This window comes from Spea bombifrons, chromosome 4 (genome assembly GCF_027358695.1).
Source record: "Spea bombifrons isolate aSpeBom1 chromosome 4, aSpeBom1.2.pri, whole genome shotgun sequence".
Lineage (NCBI taxonomy): Eukaryota > Metazoa > Chordata > Amphibia > Anura > Pelobatidae > Spea > Spea bombifrons.
The window spans coordinates 7,253,365-7,272,873 of NC_071090.1; the positions used below are offsets into that span (position 1 = coordinate 7,253,365).

At 40.0% G+C, this 19,509-nt stretch overlaps 1 protein-coding gene across 1 annotated transcript; it reads left to right on the plus strand.

Moving 5' to 3' along the window:
- The first annotated feature begins 1,465 nt into the window (after nucleotides 1–1,465).
- On the plus strand, nucleotides 1,466–9,285 carry LOC128491281 (protein mono-ADP-ribosyltransferase PARP11-like). Its single transcript, XM_053463575.1, has 10 exons — nucleotides 1,466–1,535; nucleotides 3,031–3,202; nucleotides 4,078–4,226; nucleotides 4,654–4,785; nucleotides 5,820–5,940; nucleotides 6,033–6,108; nucleotides 7,043–7,115; nucleotides 7,204–7,334; nucleotides 7,870–8,021; nucleotides 8,581–9,285. The coding sequence occupies exons 3-10, from the start codon at nucleotides 4,215–4,217 to the stop codon at nucleotides 8,892–8,894; spliced, it is 1,011 nt and encodes a 336-aa protein (XP_053319550.1). The 5' UTR covers nucleotides 1,466–1,535; nucleotides 3,031–3,202; nucleotides 4,078–4,214; the 3' UTR covers nucleotides 8,895–9,285.
- The last annotated feature ends 10,224 nt before the right edge of the window (nucleotides 9,286–19,509 follow it).

Genomic DNA, 19,509 nt, shown 5'->3' on the forward strand with positions numbered 1-19,509 from the left:
ATCTCCGGGTCAAACCCTGAGAGTTCCTAGGTATGGAAATAATCCACCCAGATGCCACTAGCCTTAGGCCCACTCCTATATTAAACCTATTGGACCTTTATGTTTGTGGCTCCCCAATATGCCAATTCTATTTAAATGTCATCATTAGTTCAAATATTAGAGTCTAGTTTAACCCCTTAATGACAAAGTCCGTACATGTACGGGCTCAAAATGCATTGTTTTCAATGGGTTTAGGGACCGCCCATTGTCCTTAAGGGGTTAAAAATCTTTCAAGCGCATTTTGATTCAACGTGCTTTGGTTATTCAATGATTTCAATTAACTTAACAAACTCTTCTTTACAGATACATCCAGAAACAGGTAAGCTTTCACCGTTTGTATGCCATTTCATTCTGGCACAGCTTTTAGAGATTGTGAAGAATTTAAATCCCTCATTCACAGATACTCATTCGCTCCCTCATTCACAGATACTAATCATTCACGCATACTCTTTCATACAAACTCCCCCACCCCCTTACCTGAACTGCAGATTTCCCGCGCAGAGTCATGTGATGTAACGTAAATTCACGTGACTCCGCTGGGTTCCTGGGTGGAACAAGAGAGGAGACGCTGTGTTGGAGCAACGCGAAGGCAGCATTGCGGGAGTGCGCGGGATTACTGGGACCCACAGGTACATTGTCTGACCAACCGCAACACCCGAAAAACCACCCGCAAGTTTTTTGACGGGACCCGCATCCCGATGCAGTCCTCTACCGTCCACTTACCACATCCTCCTTAGATCTCCTCTGTTTTAATGACTTTGTGAAAAAGTAATTGCCAATATTGTAGTGCATGTAACACACTTTTGGTCATATAATATACAACAAAGCAAGGAATAAACAAATATACTGTCCTAGAGGAGGACTAACAGCTCTTACCCTGCGATCCAATGACAAGATCGCTTCATAGATCACCAGGAAGATGGATGACACCACAACCCATGCCGACTTGGAAAGGTAACTTTAACAGAACAAGGGACAAACCCTGCAGAATGCAGATAATCCCTACAGCACCAGCTGCTGTGGAATACTATTCCCATCATCCTCAGAATCCCTGACTGCTGAGTGTGCATGATAGGATGTAATGCTCAGCAAAGATTGCTTACGTTTCCTCACCGCAATACAGAAGGGAAGTTCTTTTAAAATCCTCTCTGTAAAGTGAGTGTTCCCCTTTAGATCTTTCTACCCCACGGTGGGGTAACCTAGGGGCTCTGACCTGCGTTACCCCACAGCATGTCACTTACTCCTGGATTTGTTTATAAACTGATTCGCTGCATCCGATTGGCAGATCACTAGAAACCACGCCCTGTCTCTTGTAGTGGGTTTGAGAGTGTATCCGCCCCTCTTTGACGCTTCTGCTGTTTGACACGCCCACTCCGTTATGCCGGAAATCTGATGACTCCGCCCCCCTCTTCTTTCCTTTCGTTTCCTGTGAGTTATGACAGCTGAGTACGGGAGCGGAAGTGGGTGCGGGGTACGGGGACAGTACGGAGCTGCAGGTGAGTGTAACACTTTTTATAGACCCCCGCTGTCAAAATGAGCTCTATGACACCGGAGTAACGTTATGCTCAAGGACGTTTCTTTTTATGTAGATTTTTGACGTAATTTTACCGTAACATACAAAATTACAGGTGACAATTATTAAAGGCTATATTCAAACCATTTATGAGGTAACCAAGGCAATGTGTATTCACCTCATTTGGTTTTTATTTATTTTAAAGCATAATACGTCCCTTATGCCATATAAATTAACCCATTGTCTAATCTCTTCATCCTTCAGGATGAAATAAACTGTACTCTGTGCAGGTGAAGAAATGGTTAACTACTTAATGGTCATGTCATCTGCTTATTCATGTTCTATTATAAAAATACTATCATGTTCTATTATAAAAAGACTAAAGCCATAGGCCAGCCTAATTTAATATGAAGACGTATGAGGAACCCCTGGTGAATGGTATGGTCCAACTTCATAGAAGATGACATGCCTGTGGTGGCTAAAATTTGGTTTCCATGCTGAATTCATGCGCCAGTAGCGTATTAATCAGACTAATCTTGCCAAAAAAGGGACTCAGACCCCCCATCCTGGTTCTAAACCGATACATTTTGTTCTTCTGTAATTGCGTATTTTTTGGGCTATAATTTGAGAATCTCCATAACAGGTGCTCACAGTAGGGCAGCCTTTAAAAGTTGCCCCTTCTTGTCTGAGCTAGTCGCTTGGCTTATTGTGAATTACAACCTGTATGGTTTGACAGGTAATGAAGTAACTGGCAGCCGGAGGCATCAGGTTCAGACAAGTCACGCCTTTAATATACGACATATGGGGCGCCTGCGGTTGAAAAATGCCAAGAGTGTCTGTTCACTAAATGGAAAGGAGATGGCAGGAAACGTGTGTTCTAGCTCGTTGACCTCAATATACATTATGAAAGCCCATCGCTAATAAGCCCCTGCTTCAGCAACAGCTTTGCTGGTTCTGTAGAATGTATAGTTAAATCAGTGAGATTTCTCCAAAAGACTCCCCACCATTGAATTATGAATTATGCATTATGCAGGGCCAGCTCAGCCATGGAGTTACCTGCTGGAGTTGGCCCTTTATAATAATGGCTCTCCTGGAAACTCTCCTGCCAACTCTCCCTTAAGCAGATAGATCTGAAGGTGTCACGTTGTGCAGGTTTTTACCTATATATTGTCCCGGTCCAGGCATTGAAGATAATATCATTAAATGCGTCTATTCCTTTGGAGCATTCCAAGGGTAAGGTGAATCAGGGACCGCGTGCCAAGTTCATAACTTGGTATTTATTTTGGACGGAGATACATTTTACCGGGCAAGCATTTCAACAGCAATCGTTTTTGTATGTTCGCTTTTAAAGCACGATGCGGGTGCCTACAACTCCCAAATGCGTCATCCATGTTATCCACATGTGTTCCTACCTGAAATTAAGTTTATATTTTCTTTTTAAAGGGAGTTCGTGGAGGTCGTTGAGTGGGCATCCACAGAGGTGTGGCGTTTCCCCGCGGTTCACGGAATAAAAGACTGGTATACTCATGGAGGCGACCGCAGACTCTGATCCTGCGTGAACACCTTGGAAGTCTGCGCTACAAGTCCTGCTTCCCCCTGACTCCTGTCCATAGACTACAGAGACCTCCATAACGCCCAAGTATCATGTAGGTAAGTCAAAACCCGTTACCTGCCGCTTTAATACAAACATACAGAAATAAGTACATACACAGTGTCAAAAGAAAAAGAATGTGTCGATTATCACTACTCTTTGTGTTTAAAATCAAGACGCATAGTCAGATATAAGGGCATACTGAGGTGTAGCCCAAGTTGATTATAAGTCTTCTCCTCCTACAGGAACCTCCAGATGTTGGTGAGGAGGATATTGCCATTTTACCTTATAATAAATGGACAGTTAATATTGAGAGTGCTCACAGTGTTTTTTTGTGGTGTCATTTGGGGGCGTTATACTATCCTACGCACCACCTGGTAAAGACATCCATGAGAAGAAGTCATATGGTCTTATTAAATCACTTTAGGATTGAGTTGATGTCTATTCTAGAATTCTGAAATAGATCCTGGCACCTGAGTATTCCATTCCAAATAAGAAGGTACCGGGAAGGGATAGGAAAAAATACCGGAGAATGCTTTGACTTTTGACATCATTCTGTCTATAGAACATAAATAGCATTGTCATAAGTAAATGTGTTTTTGGTTACATCATCTCCTTACTCTTGAATGTCCAAGTATATGGAGCAAAATTAATTTCTTTATCATTTATTATCTTTTATTGTTTTCTGTGTTGGAATAATCATCATCTTTATTTATGTGGTATGCAGAGACAGCCCTTAAACACTCACAGGCTAATTTCATGTTTAACTTAGTGTCTAAAATGTTTGCTTTAGTTTGAATGGAATGGAATGGCAGTCTTTTTTTATAGAAGAAAGCTTTTTTATTGCTTAATATGCATGATATAGTTAAAGAATACAGAAAACTACTTGTACTTTCCTTCACTTTGTGTATGTATTTTTTGTTTATATTATTAGATTCCGACGGTTCTGGTATTTGATCTTCTTCCAATCTTCGGTCCCGCTATAATGTAAGGAAACCAAGCCAAGGATCCTGGAGTTGGTGAATAATGTAGAAGATTTTAAAAAGCGTGGCAAGAATACATCCATGGAAAATGACTGAGGTTGTAAGGTTTGATTATTTTTATGTTGTCTGCATATTTGTAGTACATTGGGTGTTCAGCTATCGTGGATCTTTAACCTCTATAATATTAATATGGGATGATAATATAATAAGATAACCCTTGTGGGGCATGTAATTGAGTAAAAGGTGGTCCATAGTATATCAATTTCATGCAGTCTGTCTGCATATATATGGTTCATACGATATAGCAAAAACACACTAAAGTCATGTGTAAGTATTGCTGGATTCCCCCCCCCTACATGTGTGTTTGGACGTGATTTTATGTTCACTTCCATTTATATCGGCTCTTACCGTTTGTGAAAAGCCATTTATTATAATGAAAATCAGATTAAAATAGTACGGTCGAAAGATTTGCATTTGTTTCCCGAAATACCAGCCTGGCTTTTTTTTTTTTTTTTTTTACCTTACAGGAAGTATTTGAAAGCATGTCGTGTGAGACGGAGACTCACACAAACCATGACAAGGAGGAAGATATGGATACGTTAGATACCCAGTGGGGGTGGTTCTACCTGGCAGAGTGCGGCAAGTGGCATATGTTTGAGGTAAAAAAAAAAAAATTATTATTTTATTATTATTAACTAAAATATGTTATTATGAAAAGTCTGAAGTTGGCAGTGCTGAAAAATCCATAAACGCACTAGGCAGGTGCCTTAGGGCAGCACAAGTGCTTTAGTGTATAATCAACGAGAGGTTCATAAAATGGGTAATAGGTTAACCATAACTGACCTGTTTTTGAAAGCCGCAATCGTTTCTATTGACCTGAATATATGGTAAACCCTTTCCCAAATGTATACAAAAAACAAAAACTGTCTGCGCTTCTTACCCTAATAAAGTTGGCAACAAATATATAAACATAATATAAATGAGAGGTTTTGGTTATATGAATTGGCCAAGGCATAATTAAGCTCACCCGCCACGTCAAGGCACACTCTCAATAGGGTGAGACCTACTCTCACCTCCTACATAGTGGGCACACAAAGCAGTTTACACTGCTACCAAAACCTTAATTGCACCTCCCCCAACACATTAATAAGGTTTTGGTAGCAGTATAAACTGCTTTGTGTGCCCACTATGTAGGAGCCTACCTGTTTGGTAGGCCTCGTATTATACATTTGTATTATTTGAGCCTGTGACTAGCTTAGCGCACCGACATTTTTTTCCTTTCCCAAATGTATTGATTAACTAATGTTCTATGATTGAAACTTTACCAAATACTATAAATATACTATAAATTAACTTTTTCTTTTTCTATGCAGCTCCCAAAAATGACTTATATTATCCATTCGTATGTGTCTTTGCTGTTATTTTAGCCCAGTCTACTGGTAAACCACCCTGACTCCTTATCATACTGCCTACTATGAACAGTAGAATGGCTCCATCTAATCCACCAGCTGGACTATAGAGGAGGCTTCATTTTTTTTCCTCAATTCTAACCCACATTACTGTACACTTATTTTATGAGAAGAATGTTTTTCTATATGACTTAACCCTTTAAGAGTGTAACCTGTTATCGAGGTCACAGTTCTATTGGCCAGCAGTTGCCCTGCATTGTGTTCTGTTACTTTCCCTCCTCCAGACAACTCCATCAGCAACCTGTTCGATCAGCAGCCAGGACATCGAACTGAGCTTCAAAATGAACCCGAAGGGAACGGTTCCATTCACAACTAACAAGTTTAACTACATACTCGATTTTAACGGTGAGCATTTAAAAAGATCTTTTTGCTCCTTCAATAAAGAACTGAAACAATAGAGCTGTGAAAATGTAAATTGTCCTATTTCTCTTTTATAGAGATGAACCAAACCAACTTATTCACAGGGAAAAAACGACCAATAAAAAGAGCTCCCTTTTCTATCACTGCTTTCAGGTACAGAGAAAAAAAGTAGCAATTTAGATCTTCCAAAAAAAATAAATAAAAGGAAAATGTTCAAATTATTTGGCCAAGTAATTTAATTTAATAAATCTAAAGTTTAAATGTCCGCAGCCTTCATTTTGCAGTTAAAAAAATTGGAATTTAGCTTCTTTTTCAAGACTTTCCTTTTCCGTTACGACATTTAACAGGAGAGTATCAGCAAAAATAACGTGTTATTATTCATTTGTATGTTTAGTTTGGTTTTATTATATGTCGATACTTAATATATTCACTTGATTTACTAAAGCGTTTTAAGCACGGTCACACGGGGGGATTTTCCTATTTTAAAGAAGCCCTAAAAAACCGGCAAACCCACCTACGTGATAAGGAGGTTTAGACCGGTTTATATTGCAGCAGTAGGGGGAATGGCTCATGACGCGGTTGTAGTAATAAATACCCAACCTTTTACATTGCATTTCTTTTGTACTGCTTTGAAAACAAAAAGCAAACCCAGAAGCCTATCATTTCAAGCTGTGATTTAAAATTCACAGTATTTTTAATCAGTGTGTAAAATGCGGGCGGTATACCTTTTAAATGAATGAAGAGATACTAATGCACAGCCGATGCAGTCCCGAGAATCAATCAGGAAGTACGTCTGCGTTAGTCTCGGCAAGATCATGACTGCTGGCATCTATATCGTTCCTGCTGTTCAGATGCTCATCGGATTGCCTGTCAATGCATTTCCATGAAAGCAGTCCGTTTCCCTCCCAGTACCTCCTTAACGTGATATTTCCTCCCTCCTACTTCCCATGCAAAACTATTGACCACATACTCATAGAAGGCTATATGGTCTGGTAGGGCATGAACGTGGTGGCTGTAGCGTTATGAACCTACTACTTGTGTTATGTGCTTAGAACTGAATTGTGGATTTTTTTTCTTTCTGTGATAGTTATATCTGTAGTAACGGCTCAATTCCACTTCCCTCCCACTGGGAGCACGTGAACAACGCAGAGCCTTACCAGGCAAGAATACTTTATTTCTTTTTTTATTCTTTTTCTTTTCTTTCCTAATAAAACGCAATGAGAACATACACTTTTTTCTCGTTTCCAGCTCATTCCTCTGGTCACGTTCTCCAATGAATACAAGGATGTTGCTGATCTGGTCGGAAAGTCGATGGATAGGGACCGCATTTATAACATTCAAAGAATACAAAATATAGACTTGTGGGAATTTTACTGCAGGTGAGAAATCGGGTTATTGGCATAACTGAACTCGGAAACATGGCTTTTTTAAGTACAAGATAAGAGGAAAAATTAATAAGACTTCAAAACATTAGCAAAACCAAACCGGCTGTCCGGAGGATCGCTGATAATCATCATACTTGGCGAGACAAGGCCCAAGAATGGAAAATGAGGATAGCAACATGGGTTTAAACTGTAAGCTCTTTGGCCCGGTGTCCTACTTTCCTAACACGTGCATATTTATTGTACCCCGATCCAATTACTTATACATTACTGTTAATAGGACTACACTTATTGCACTTCTATTATCCTGTAAACCATAAGGCTCTAAGTAAAGGTAGAGGAGGATCCAGGTCCCCTGCAGCGCTGCGGGGAATCTGGATCCTAAACCGCCTGCTGCTTGCAGGGCTAAAAAAAATGTTTTTCTTTTTTTTATATATATATATATATATATACTATAAAACAATCATATTGTTGGTTTGGGTTTTCCTTGTTTGTTTTTAGGTGCTGCTAATTCTGTTTTACGTATTATTAGGAAAAAAGCACAGCTGAAAAAAAAGAAAGGGGTGTCCAGTATTAAGGAGGAAATGCTGTTTCACGGCACTGGTAGCGAGTTTGTTGATGCCATATGCATTCACAACTTTGACTGGAGAGTGAATGGGATGCACGGTACCGTGCATGGCAAAGGTGAGGAAAACGTATTCAGTGCATCTCCGTTTTTGAGACCATCCTCTCCACTCCCATCTTGCTTGCTATTTTTTATAGTCCCTGGCCCTTGTTTTATTTTCCCCTTTTTGGCTTGTTTTTTGCCTCACTTGTTTTCCTCCAGAAATGATCTCTTATTTATGTTCCTTGTTTTTCTTTTAATTTATTCACCCAGCTTTTAGGTGCTTGTTTGTCCCGTCTCGTTTGTCTCTTGCGTAGGGCTGCACATCTCTAGTCTTTGAGTGACGGAAACAGGCCAGGAATTCTATTTATCCTTGCCGTAAAACTTTTTTTTTTTTAAATTTAAGCTGCCTGTACTCAAATTGGGATATACAAACATGGTGGCCTGTCTGTGGCCCTTAAGGGTTGCAGTTGTGTAGATCTGTTGTATAGTTTCTCCAGGAGAATAAGCGCAACGCTCTAATGAGGTCCTTAAAAGCCAAAATATGTTTGTTTTTAGTTTTTTCCACGCACTGTTCTGTTGCTTGCATTTCTTTCCCAATCAGTTCTAGAATTCCTTTCGTTTTTTTTCTTTTCCAAGGGACATATTTTGCCCAGCAAGCGTTATATGCGAGTCAGTACTCCCGAAATAGTTCCAAACATGGAAGCACGTTACAAGCGCACGGAATTAACCTTCAACAGGTTTCATCTTGGGCAAAGAAGTCTATGTTTCTCGCAAGGGTACTTGTTGGAGAATATGCCCTTGGGGACCCTAAATATATTCGACCTCCTTCCAAAGATGGTAGCCTGATCAACCTTTACGACAGCTGCGTGGACAACATATTCAATCCTCTTATTTATGTGATTTTCGACAGTAACCAAATCTACCCAGAATATTTAATTCAGTTTACTTGAAGTGCACTCAAATATTCTGGCAGTAAATACAGGATCGGCGAAGTCAACCTTCTTCTGGTTCTTACCACACCCCTATTTTTGGGGTTATTCCTCGAATGGGAAATCCTTTTTCTTTCTTTCTTTCTTTCTTTCTTTTTCTGTGGAAGTTCATGTTTTCAATGAAGCCATTAAACCTAAGGCAACTTTGAGTTTGTGGTTCCACAACGTGACAATTCTACTGAAACGTTTTCATATGTTAGCACTTACTTTAAAAAAAATGTTCCTGAACGTTTTGATTGAGTGTGTGTTTTTTTTTTTTGTTGTTTTATCAATGATTTCAGTGAGTTTAACAGACTTTACAGATATAGCCAGACATTCTTTCTCTGTTCTTTGGGTCTGATACAAATGTCATTTCAAGAGGGATTGGGGTCACTGTCTGGATCAGGATTTTTATTGACAACATCGGCCATTCACAGTTACCCCTTGGTCTCAATGGTTAACATGATTTATCAGGACATGCCATGCATGTAGCGGATGTTGGATGTTAACACCAGGTATTTCTCCATTTTTGTCTTAGGAATGGGGCAGAGAATATAGGTTACACAGTGCCGGCCTGTCCTAATGATGTTTTTCATGTGCCGGTAATTCTTTTTTTTTTTTTTTAAAGAGTGCCAGATAATTGAATAGGTAACTTGCTGCAAATCGACACAACGGTCTGTGCATGTAAGAAAAGCAGGCCGATCAACGGTAAGTAAGTGAAGTTATTTAAGTCAAGGATACCAGGGCAGCCTCAGTAGGTCTCAAAGAGTTTGGGCCTTCTGCTCGTATTCCCCTCTGCCTATATTTACTTTAATGTGGGTTAAGAAACCGCAGGCACACGTAGAACATCTCTATGGGATAGAGTGACCCAGTGACCCCGGATCAGTGCTCCTCAACCCTCTCCTCAAGGCACACCTAACAGGATTTAGGTGTTACTCAGGTGTGTCCAAGGTGTTGCAAAATTAAAAAAAAAGAAAAAACACCTTGGACACACCTGAGTAACACCTAAATCCTGTTAGGTGTGCCTTGAGGAGAGGGTTGAGGAGCACTGATCTAGATGGTCCGTCTATCAAGTGTCCGTGTTGACGTCATCAGGAATCTTTATAGGCCCAAAAGGTAACATCTGTACTGCAAAGAGCACAGGAGCTTGTGTTACGGACCTTGAATAGTAAAGAATGTTACTGTTTCTCTCTATAGGTATAAAAGCCATAAAGGAGCTGTGTAAAAATGTATATTTGTGTAGCAGCCATTGTATAGTAGACATTCAAATAGGTGACATGTGATCAGGCCACCTATCTATGTTTACAGCAGAATCACTTTATCCATAATCCTGTTCCAAGCGCTTTGCAGGGTGCTGAGACCCAAACAGGGCATTGGAATATTACTACAGCGTACATAGTTCAGAAAAGAAGCCAAAGGTTTTTAATTGTTGAGCAACAACCCCGTGAACCTCCGCTACCAAGGAAGCAAGATTGTATAAAATTCAGCTGGAGACCTAAATTTTGGCCCCGTGCTTGAAAGAAACATGCTCTATGCAGCTGTAACGGGCTTTGTTTAAACTGTATAGATAGATTTCATATTCATCAAAGGGGGTTATGCATAATAGACATCACAGAATGTATGAAAACATTTAACACTTGGCAGAAAATCCAAATGTTAACGGCGAGGGTCTTTAAGCGTGTCAGTGACTGGCATAAGGGTTTGCTAAACATAAGACAAGGTAAAGGACGGAAGTCTTACAACAGAAAGAATGGCCTGATTAGATGGAACACATGGACATATCTATTGGAATCCACAGAAATCCAGAGCTGGAATCAAAAGCTGATATACAAAAACTACTAATAAAAAAAACAATATAAAACATAAAAAGGTAGCATTTTGATGCTGTTTTAGTCTGCGTCGCAGTATAATGCAAAAAAAAGAAGAAGCTTGACACATGGATAGAGCTCTAGGAGCGTCCCTTACCAGCAATATAGCAGAACGCGATTAATACAACATTTCTGCAACCAAATCGAAATATACCAGAAATCCATGAGTGGCTGAGAGGAGATGTTTGCAACCCAGGTTACAAAACACACAGTGAGAGGAGGTTCCAAAAGATTGCAGAAAAGAAATGCTACAGTTACAATTTTTTACTTAGTTCTGAAGAAGCCCGCAATAGGGCGAAACGCGCTAGGTCACTGGCATCTCTTATTTCATTGCATTTTTATTGTTGATGTTATTTTACTTATCTTTCATATGTTAAATCAAATGTTTTTAAATATTGATCATATGAATATTTATTAAAGACATTGTGTATTGTAATTGTGTAGCCGCATTATTCTTAGCGCATTTTTTCACATAAAAAGGTAACATGCTGCATAGCGTGGGAATTTGTGCCTGCTGGCTTGCAGCGAGTTATTAAGATACAAAACAAGGACGATCTAACACTTCTACTGACCATGACATGTATAAAATGGGACCGGAAGAATTTTTCATACATTAGAAATGAATAGCTACGGCTCTTGCGCATGACTTCCTGGGGATGATTACTCTATTTTCTACCTCTGTTGATTCCCTTAATTATTTTTTAAGGACATTTTATGACATTTATTTAAGTTTTATTCTAAGTGAAGATTTTTTTAATAAAATGTCTCTAAAACTAGGTTTTTTTTTCTATATTTCTTTATGTCTTTATGTAACTTTGGTAGAACATATGATAATGAAGATAATGATATTTGCATTGAGTAGTGTAATGGGTTAAATACATTAAGGAATAGTGTTGTTATCCGCACTCCTTGCAGTTATCCTGTTGTCCCATTAGGGGGCAGCACAAATCTATAGTTCACCGGTGACTGACATCTGTGTGTGTGGGTTGTCCATGTCTGGTCTTCTCTCCTGAGCCACACAGTTGCAGGAGTATTTTGACACCTATGTCTATAATGTCCACTAACTGCGAATCCTTTCATGTGTGAGTAACATGGTTTTCTAACTGGGGCATGTATGTCAAAAAAGATGAGAAAAAAAATAATAATGGAAGAAGTATTTCAAATAAAATAAAATTATTTAAGACGTTTTATTTATTTGATTACAGTGCGTGTTTTGGGCTAGGGATGAAAACATTCAGAATGCAATTCTAATAACAAAAATACAATTTAAAAAAAAAATTAAAAAGGGCAAAAAGAAAAAAAAGGGGGATGAAAGGGGCACTAATCGCCCTATTTATTATCAAAACCTTTAGTGTTTTTATCTGTCAGCTAGGATAACACAGCTAGAACATTCATATATATGAAACAAATATACTTATATGTGCAAAAAGCATATTATATGTAGACTATTGTTCTTTTGAAACGGAAAATGACATCATATTGATACTAATGATATAACGTAAGCAGTCAGTTTGGTTATTCCCCTGTATGCTGACGTGACTTTCTCTAACATGGTGCGAGGTGTGAAATTTGTCTTAGTTTCACCTAAACTAGAAGAAAGGGAAAGAAAATATCTATATTTTTTACTTTTCAAATTCCTTGGGTAACATCATTTGTGCTTTTCACGGAGTGTTTTGGATCCCACGGAAAAGAAATTCCAAAACATGTACAAAAAATAATAATAATTCCAAAAACGTAATTTAAGGAAGTGTTTTACAAACCAAGGAAACAATTAAAATAAGATGTACTTTAACGCATGTACTACAGCTGTAAAGCTGGCTGGTTTGACTTCTTGCATCAGCATTCTGGGAAAGTGTTTTTTAATGGGTGCGGGCGAGTGCGGATACCAACTGGATGAACTTTGTTTTCCTGTTTGTATTGAACTTCACCTTCTTTTTGAACCCCTTAAGGATAATGGGTGGTCCCTAAACCCGTTGAAAACAATGCATTTTGAGCATGTACATGTACGGGCTTTGTCATTAAGGGGTTAAAATCATGCAAAGTTTATGATGTAAACTCCTTGACTCCTCTGCAAAAATGTATGTATAATTGTGTTATTTGTTCTATAACATGGTATGTAGAACATATAATCATCTGGTTTAAGTTCACTGAGAGACATCAATTTGTGTTTTCTAAAAAAAACAAAAACAAATAAAAAGTTGCATAATAATTTACTTTTGCATGCTGCTGCTTTTTTTTTTTTTTTTTTTTGCCAGATGTTCCTGTAAAGCCATGGACAGACACTTGGACAGAAACATTTTCTCGCTTTGAACTGAAGTTTGGAAAATTGAAGTTGGTCAGGGAAGTAAACGTTTCCTGTAATTCATGTTTGCTATAAAAAAAAGAAATCTAATTATTACTTTCAGAATAAAATCATCAGATGTGTCTAAAACATTTTCTTCATGTAAGTTCTGTAGCTGTGATGATCGGACCTGGGAACTTTCTAAATGAGCTGACACTGAGACTTTTAATATATTAACCCTTTAACAGCCCATCATGGGCTATTGTTTATGTTCAGCTCTGTTAAGGTCCCGCCACAGCATTTCAATCAGGTTGAGGTCTGGACTTAGACTGGGCCATTGGAACACCTTGATTCTTTTCTTTTTCAGCCCTTCCATTGTAGATTTGCTGGTGTGCTTGGGATCGTTGTTATGTTGCATGACCCAGTTTCAGCCAAGCTGTCAGACAGATGGCCTCACATTTGACTCAGAATATTTTGGTATACAGAGGAGATCATGGTCGACTCAATTACTGCAAGGTTCCCAGGTCACAGTATGACCTTGGGTTGAATTTGTTGGGATGTCCAATCCTGGAAAGATTGGCAACTGTCTTGAATGTTTTACACTTTTGAATAATCTTTCTAACTGTATAATGTTGGACTTTAAATTGTTTGGCCTTATAACCCTTCACAGATTGATGGGAAGCAACAATTGCTTCCCTTCACAGATTGATGGGAAGCAACAATTGCTTCTCTAAGACCATTGCTGATGTCTTTCCTCCTTGGTATTGTGTTAACACACACCTGAGTGCTCCAGACCAGCAAAACTTCAGCTTTTATAGAGGTGATCACACTTGCTGATGACCAATTGATTAAGGGCATTTGATTAGCAGCACCTTCTGCTACCTAGCATCTTAATTCCTATGTCAGCAATAAGGGTGTACTTGTTTTCTAACACATGGCTTCTCCATGTTGGCTTTATTTTTGTTGAATAAATCATGACACGGTGTAATATGTCATGTGTTGTTGTTCATCTGAGGCTGTATTTAGCTAATATTTAGACCTGCTTAGGAAGAGATGATTGTTATTATGTCCTGATGTGTAAACTAAGAGGGTGTACTTTCTTTTTCACACAACTGTATAACATGTCTAAAGAAAGATCTTGATAATCTTGAACACGTCAGTTAGCCAATAAAGGTCTTGTCTTTACCAAACTTGTTGTATAAAAATAACTCATTCCATCCTTCAGTTATGGTTAAACTGGAGGGTTACACTTGAAAAAAGAATTCTAAGTGGAGTGTATATAATTTGTGGACACAACAATAACAATCACTAATGGCAAACTCCACTCATCCATTAACAGAACACACACAGACAGGGGCGGCTGCATTCACAGCTCCGGTTTCCACCCAGCCCCAATTAAACAAGGCATTATCTACAGCCAGGCAATCAGAGACCAGGTACCACAAACCACAAAAAGCATCTAAGATTGTTGGAAGCATTTAAACAAAAAGAACTCAAAAACAACATTATTACAATGAAAATAGCATCATCACTGAGTACACCCTGTGAACATCTACAATACAGAATACAACAAAGCTATACACAGTCAACGGGTGAACACATACAATGCATGACCCTCAATGACTTACAGCCACTGCTATCAGGCGATCTTTGTTAATAGACATTCCCTAAAACACCTGTCTTCGCATTTAGACATCCACCCAACCTCAAACCAAAACATTTCAATAGAAAACCACTGAAACGATCAATATCAAATCATGCGACACGCATCACGATAAGCAATGCAAACACATCTGCAGTAACAATACTAACAATAAACAGCATATGTCAAAGTATCTCACTCAACCTTAATAGTGTGTGTATGAAACCGGATGTTCCATTTAGGTAAAACCATCCCCCAAAAAAACAACAAGGTTACCAAAAGCAATAAAAATGTACTCTACTCCTGTCTGTGATCGCTTAAGGCAGACACATCATTTAATTAAAAATCTGAGACACAAAGGGAACCACAAAGAGGGAAGGACATCGGAAGTCAAGCAGATTATCGTTTACAGTACAGTATCATAAACATTGACGTGCTGGGTTCTTGGCACATTACTTAAATTTTATATATATTTTTTTTTTTTGCTTCGCATTAATTTATCTCTCCCCTGTTGATGAGTTGCTGATTGCTCCCTTCAACTTTTTTTGGGGGCACAGAAATATTTTCCATATGTTCTTTGTGCCACATCACACAAATCTCAGCTTCTATAAAGTAAATTGGTGCTTTACTTAAGATCAAATAATTATGATAACTGACAAACAGAACTCTTGTAATGTGTAGTTTTAATGAATTAACCCCTTAATGACAATGGGCGGCCCCTAAACCCATAGAAAACAATGCATTTTGAGCCCGACAGATTCTTTGTAAAGCATGTGTATATAATGTTCGCTTCCTCTGTCTGACACAAGGGGGTGCCATATACAATATGAAAGTGAATAGGTTTTACCACATTCTTATTTACATTGTGCCAAAGAATTTTTATTGACTCGGAATTATGTAAGCTAAAATATATATTAACTGGATTGCAGATAAGGGCAAGAAATAACTGTGTAAGGTTATGTTATGTCAGATGTCATATAGATTAATTGTAAAGGTGAACTATACAAAGATTATACAAAGATTGATTATATATAATATATAATCAAGTAACGTGAGACTTACTGGTCTTCTGTGTATGCTTATGTTCAATGCTGAACATCCAAACACAGTATGGGCAGTGGGGTAAGAACTCACACTCCCTTAATGCATGTACCTCTCCTAGTGGCAGGGTTTGGCATTGCGCCCTGTTGTGATCCACCAGGAAGTCTAATGTGCCATCAAAAAGTGGCAGAATTATGTGGCTTTGCAGAGTGTTTCCGTATGAGTATGTGGAGGTTAGGGGGGCTTCATTATTTCTTTTGATGGAACAGTCACGATTAAAATTATTTAATATTCCTTTTGATTTTATATATCATTGAACTGCATGTGAGTGCCACGCATTAGGTACCATCCCGTTGAGTTGGTGATATCGCATTGACGGGGGTGGCGTATGTTCCTGGATTGAGTTGCACATTGAAAAGTGCTTTTTGTTTTTTAAACATGGTTTTTGGGCCATTCATCTGCTTCAAGACAGTGAGTTCTTTGTACTATTTAAAAACGCTAATGAATACCAACAACCAATGCAGATGTTATGGAGAGAACACCGTCCGCAGTTCTGGAGCATCCCCTCCCTTTCCATATTTCCATAGAGTCGATGTAATTTCCTTGGAACTGTCTAATATTTTATTCTTGCAAATACATGTAATGTAAATGACTGAATGTATAAAGAACCAGCATAGCTTATTTTATACGAGGCATGACAAAGTCTTTCTCTACCGATACCAGTGGGAATGCAGGCAGATCTTATATTGTTACGTAGGTCATAATGTCACGTAGTGTCGCGTAAATCCGGCCCCACCAGTCACTTGTTTAGTCCCACTAAACCAAAATATAAAAACAAAATCTGGAATCTTTAACAGGTATCCATTATGTCCAGCAGCTGCGAATTATAAAGTATGTCATTTTTCAGCAGCCGTAAAGCTTTCTCGCGCTCTTATAATCTTATTTAAAAGAAACACAAATCTATTATCTCAGTACATTAAAGTAAAATAGAATTAGATTTTTCATGTTCTAAGACAAGGCCTGGGGTAGCCTCGACTGATTACAATGTCAACCTGTTCCCTTCAAATAGTAAATTGAATCCGTGAGCTCGGTTAAAGAATAAGCATGTACCGTATTGGCTCGAATATAGGCCGCACTTTTTTCCCCCACTTTAAGTTTTTAAAGTGGGGGTGCGGCCTATATTCGGGCTCTAGCGCCCGACGCCCGGGACATGCAGTCCCGGGCGCCGGGCAGGCAGCGGGGTTAAGATACAGATCCCCCGCAGCGGTGCAGGGGACCTGCATCCTTCTCCCCGATACGCTCAGACAGCCTCCCCTGCCAGCACTTCCCACGGGGGGGGGGGGGTGCCGGCACGGGAGGTTATCTAAGCGTTTTACCTCTGCCCACCCCCGACTTACCGGAGCAGACTCCCGGGTGTCTTGCGGGGCCGGCGGGAGACATTTACGCAATACGCGCATGCAACTTCCGGTACCGGAAGTTGCATACGCGTATTGCGTAGATGTCCCTCGCCGGCCCCGCAAGACACCCGGGAGTCTGCTCCGGTAAGTCGAGGAGGGGGGGGCAGAGGAGGACAGCGGCAGCGTATCGCGGGGAGGGAGGACAGCGGCAGCGTATCGCGGGGAGGGAGGACAGCGGCAGCGTATCGCGGGGAGGGAGGACAGCGGCAGCGGATCGCGGGGAGGGAGGACAGCGGCAGCGGATCTCGGGGAGGGAGGACAGCGGCAGCGGATCTCGGGGAGGGAGGACAGCGGCAGCGTATCTCGGGGAGGGAGGACAGTGGCAGCATATCTCGGGGGGGGGGGACAGAGTGGCAGCATGTTTTTTTTTGGTGCTTTTTTAAAGAAAAAAAACTTTTTCTTTAAAAAAGCACCAAACTTTTAGGGTGCGGCCTATATACGGGGGCGGCCTATATCCGAGCCAATACGGTATTTTGAAACTAGAGACATCACTTGGAGTCAGCTCAAAAAATGTAATTCCATTTGGGTCGGCTGGACTTGATCGCACTCCAACGCCCCACGCAGAAAGCAGATACGGACTGTCCTGCTGCCAACGTAAAGTAAATAAATTGGAGGATTAAAAGACAACATTCTCAGGAACGCCACAGTCCTGATGCTCTATGGCCAGCTACACTATGGGAATCCACTTGTCCATGGGCGTCCGGATAGAGAGCAAGAGGGGGGCCAAATGGAGCAGCAGCAGGGGGAGGGGCAGTAGGCTTTAGACATAAAGGCAGAAAAAACACTTGGTATTTGGATAAAAAGCTTTTATTTAATTCTGTACACCCCTTTGCTGTCAGAGTGGTTTGGCCTCCTCCCCTTCACTCTGGTAGCTGCTTCTTCACAGGCACAGAGTCCCACCTGGGCAGAGACACAGTTTGCCGGCTGCAGACAGAAGGTGGTTTAATTTCAAACATGTATTGCAGCTAGGGTTAGTTAACAATTCGGCTCCCATTACTCTCAGCCAGAGTGACACATGTTAACCACGATTGATGGAAAACTACCAAGTGTGCTATTTTGGTTCCAAGCCTTTATTTACCCTCTTTTTTGAAATACCTAAGAATGCTACACAACACAACATTCACTTTCCTTAACTGCAACTTCCATGACATTGATCCAGCAATAGCAGGAATAGCAGCCGGGAACTGCACTTACAATAATATTCAGCTGCCATATTGCTGGCTGAACTTTATATTAAGTTATAGACCGGGGTTGTGGTGGCCTACACTGCATACTAATTGGAGCTCTCATCATATACAGTCAACCATGACATTTATTTATATAGCGTCAGCAGATTCCATAGCGCTTTTACAACAGAATCAGTAAAATAAGTTAAAATCACACACAATAACACACATACAAAAGGAGAAGAGGCGTGATCCTGGGAGCTTACAATCTAGATAGGGGTAGTTGTGGCTAATCTTTACCTCCCTTGCTATTGTAAACTAAACTTCTCATGCTGCGCAGGTACATGCTGGTCTGTAGCTACTTCTACCGGTCATATCATTCTTCCTATTAATGGGTAACTAACGTTTGCCTCCCACCAGGAAACCCCTTATCTGATCCAACAGAGGTAGGTAATGGGGAGGAGGAAAGGAGGATTAGTGTGGGAGAGAGCAATGGTGGGGAGGATATTTAGCCCTCCTGTATGCCGGATCCCGGATGCCCCTGCACTTGTCACCAAAGTATAAGCCATATGAGGAGTATTCTATAGAACCTGGACATCCATTTACTTAGAGTCGCGTAGTCCCTATATAATCCCCAAAATGCATAACTGTGAATGTTTCTAAAATTAGTAATTTCTCAACGTCTGCTTTTGAAATACTTTGAAAAAAAGTAGAAGAAAGTATTATGTCTGTAGGGAAAAAGGAATAAACTGAAACACCCCCCTTGCCCAATTTATGGAGAAATTGAAACGGTTTTGTCGTCCCACAAAGTTTTGCTTGGAATGGAGGAAAGGATGAATCAGCTGGTAGCCTGAAGAGGTCTTGAGAGTCTTTAGTGAAGCATCAGCAATGAAGATAAGAAAATAAAGGACTATTGTACGGGTAAGTATATTACTTTTCCTGGACTTCCTCTCCTCCCTCCCTCTTCTTCTTCTTCCAGCAACATGATCCCTGCCTGCTTCCCATATTCTACTTTATATCGCTGTAATTTATAACACATGTTCTTTTCTGTAATTCTGCTACACTGTGTATTGCGCAATTACTGCATTCCCATTATTGGGTTAATGCCATGTGGAATACACATCCTCTTATATTTTTCTTTG

Excerpts from the sequence above, each read along its gene's own strand:
- LOC128491281 (XM_053463575.1), top strand. Across the intron at positions 7,116-7,203 it reads ACAACGCAGAGCCTTACCAG|CTCATTCCTCTGGTCACGTT; the intron begins GCAAGAATACTT and ends TCTCGTTTCCAG. Across the intron at positions 7,335-7,869 it reads TTGTGGGAATTTTACTGCAG|GAAAAAAGCACAGCTGAAAA; the intron begins GTGAGAAATCGG and ends ACGTATTATTAG.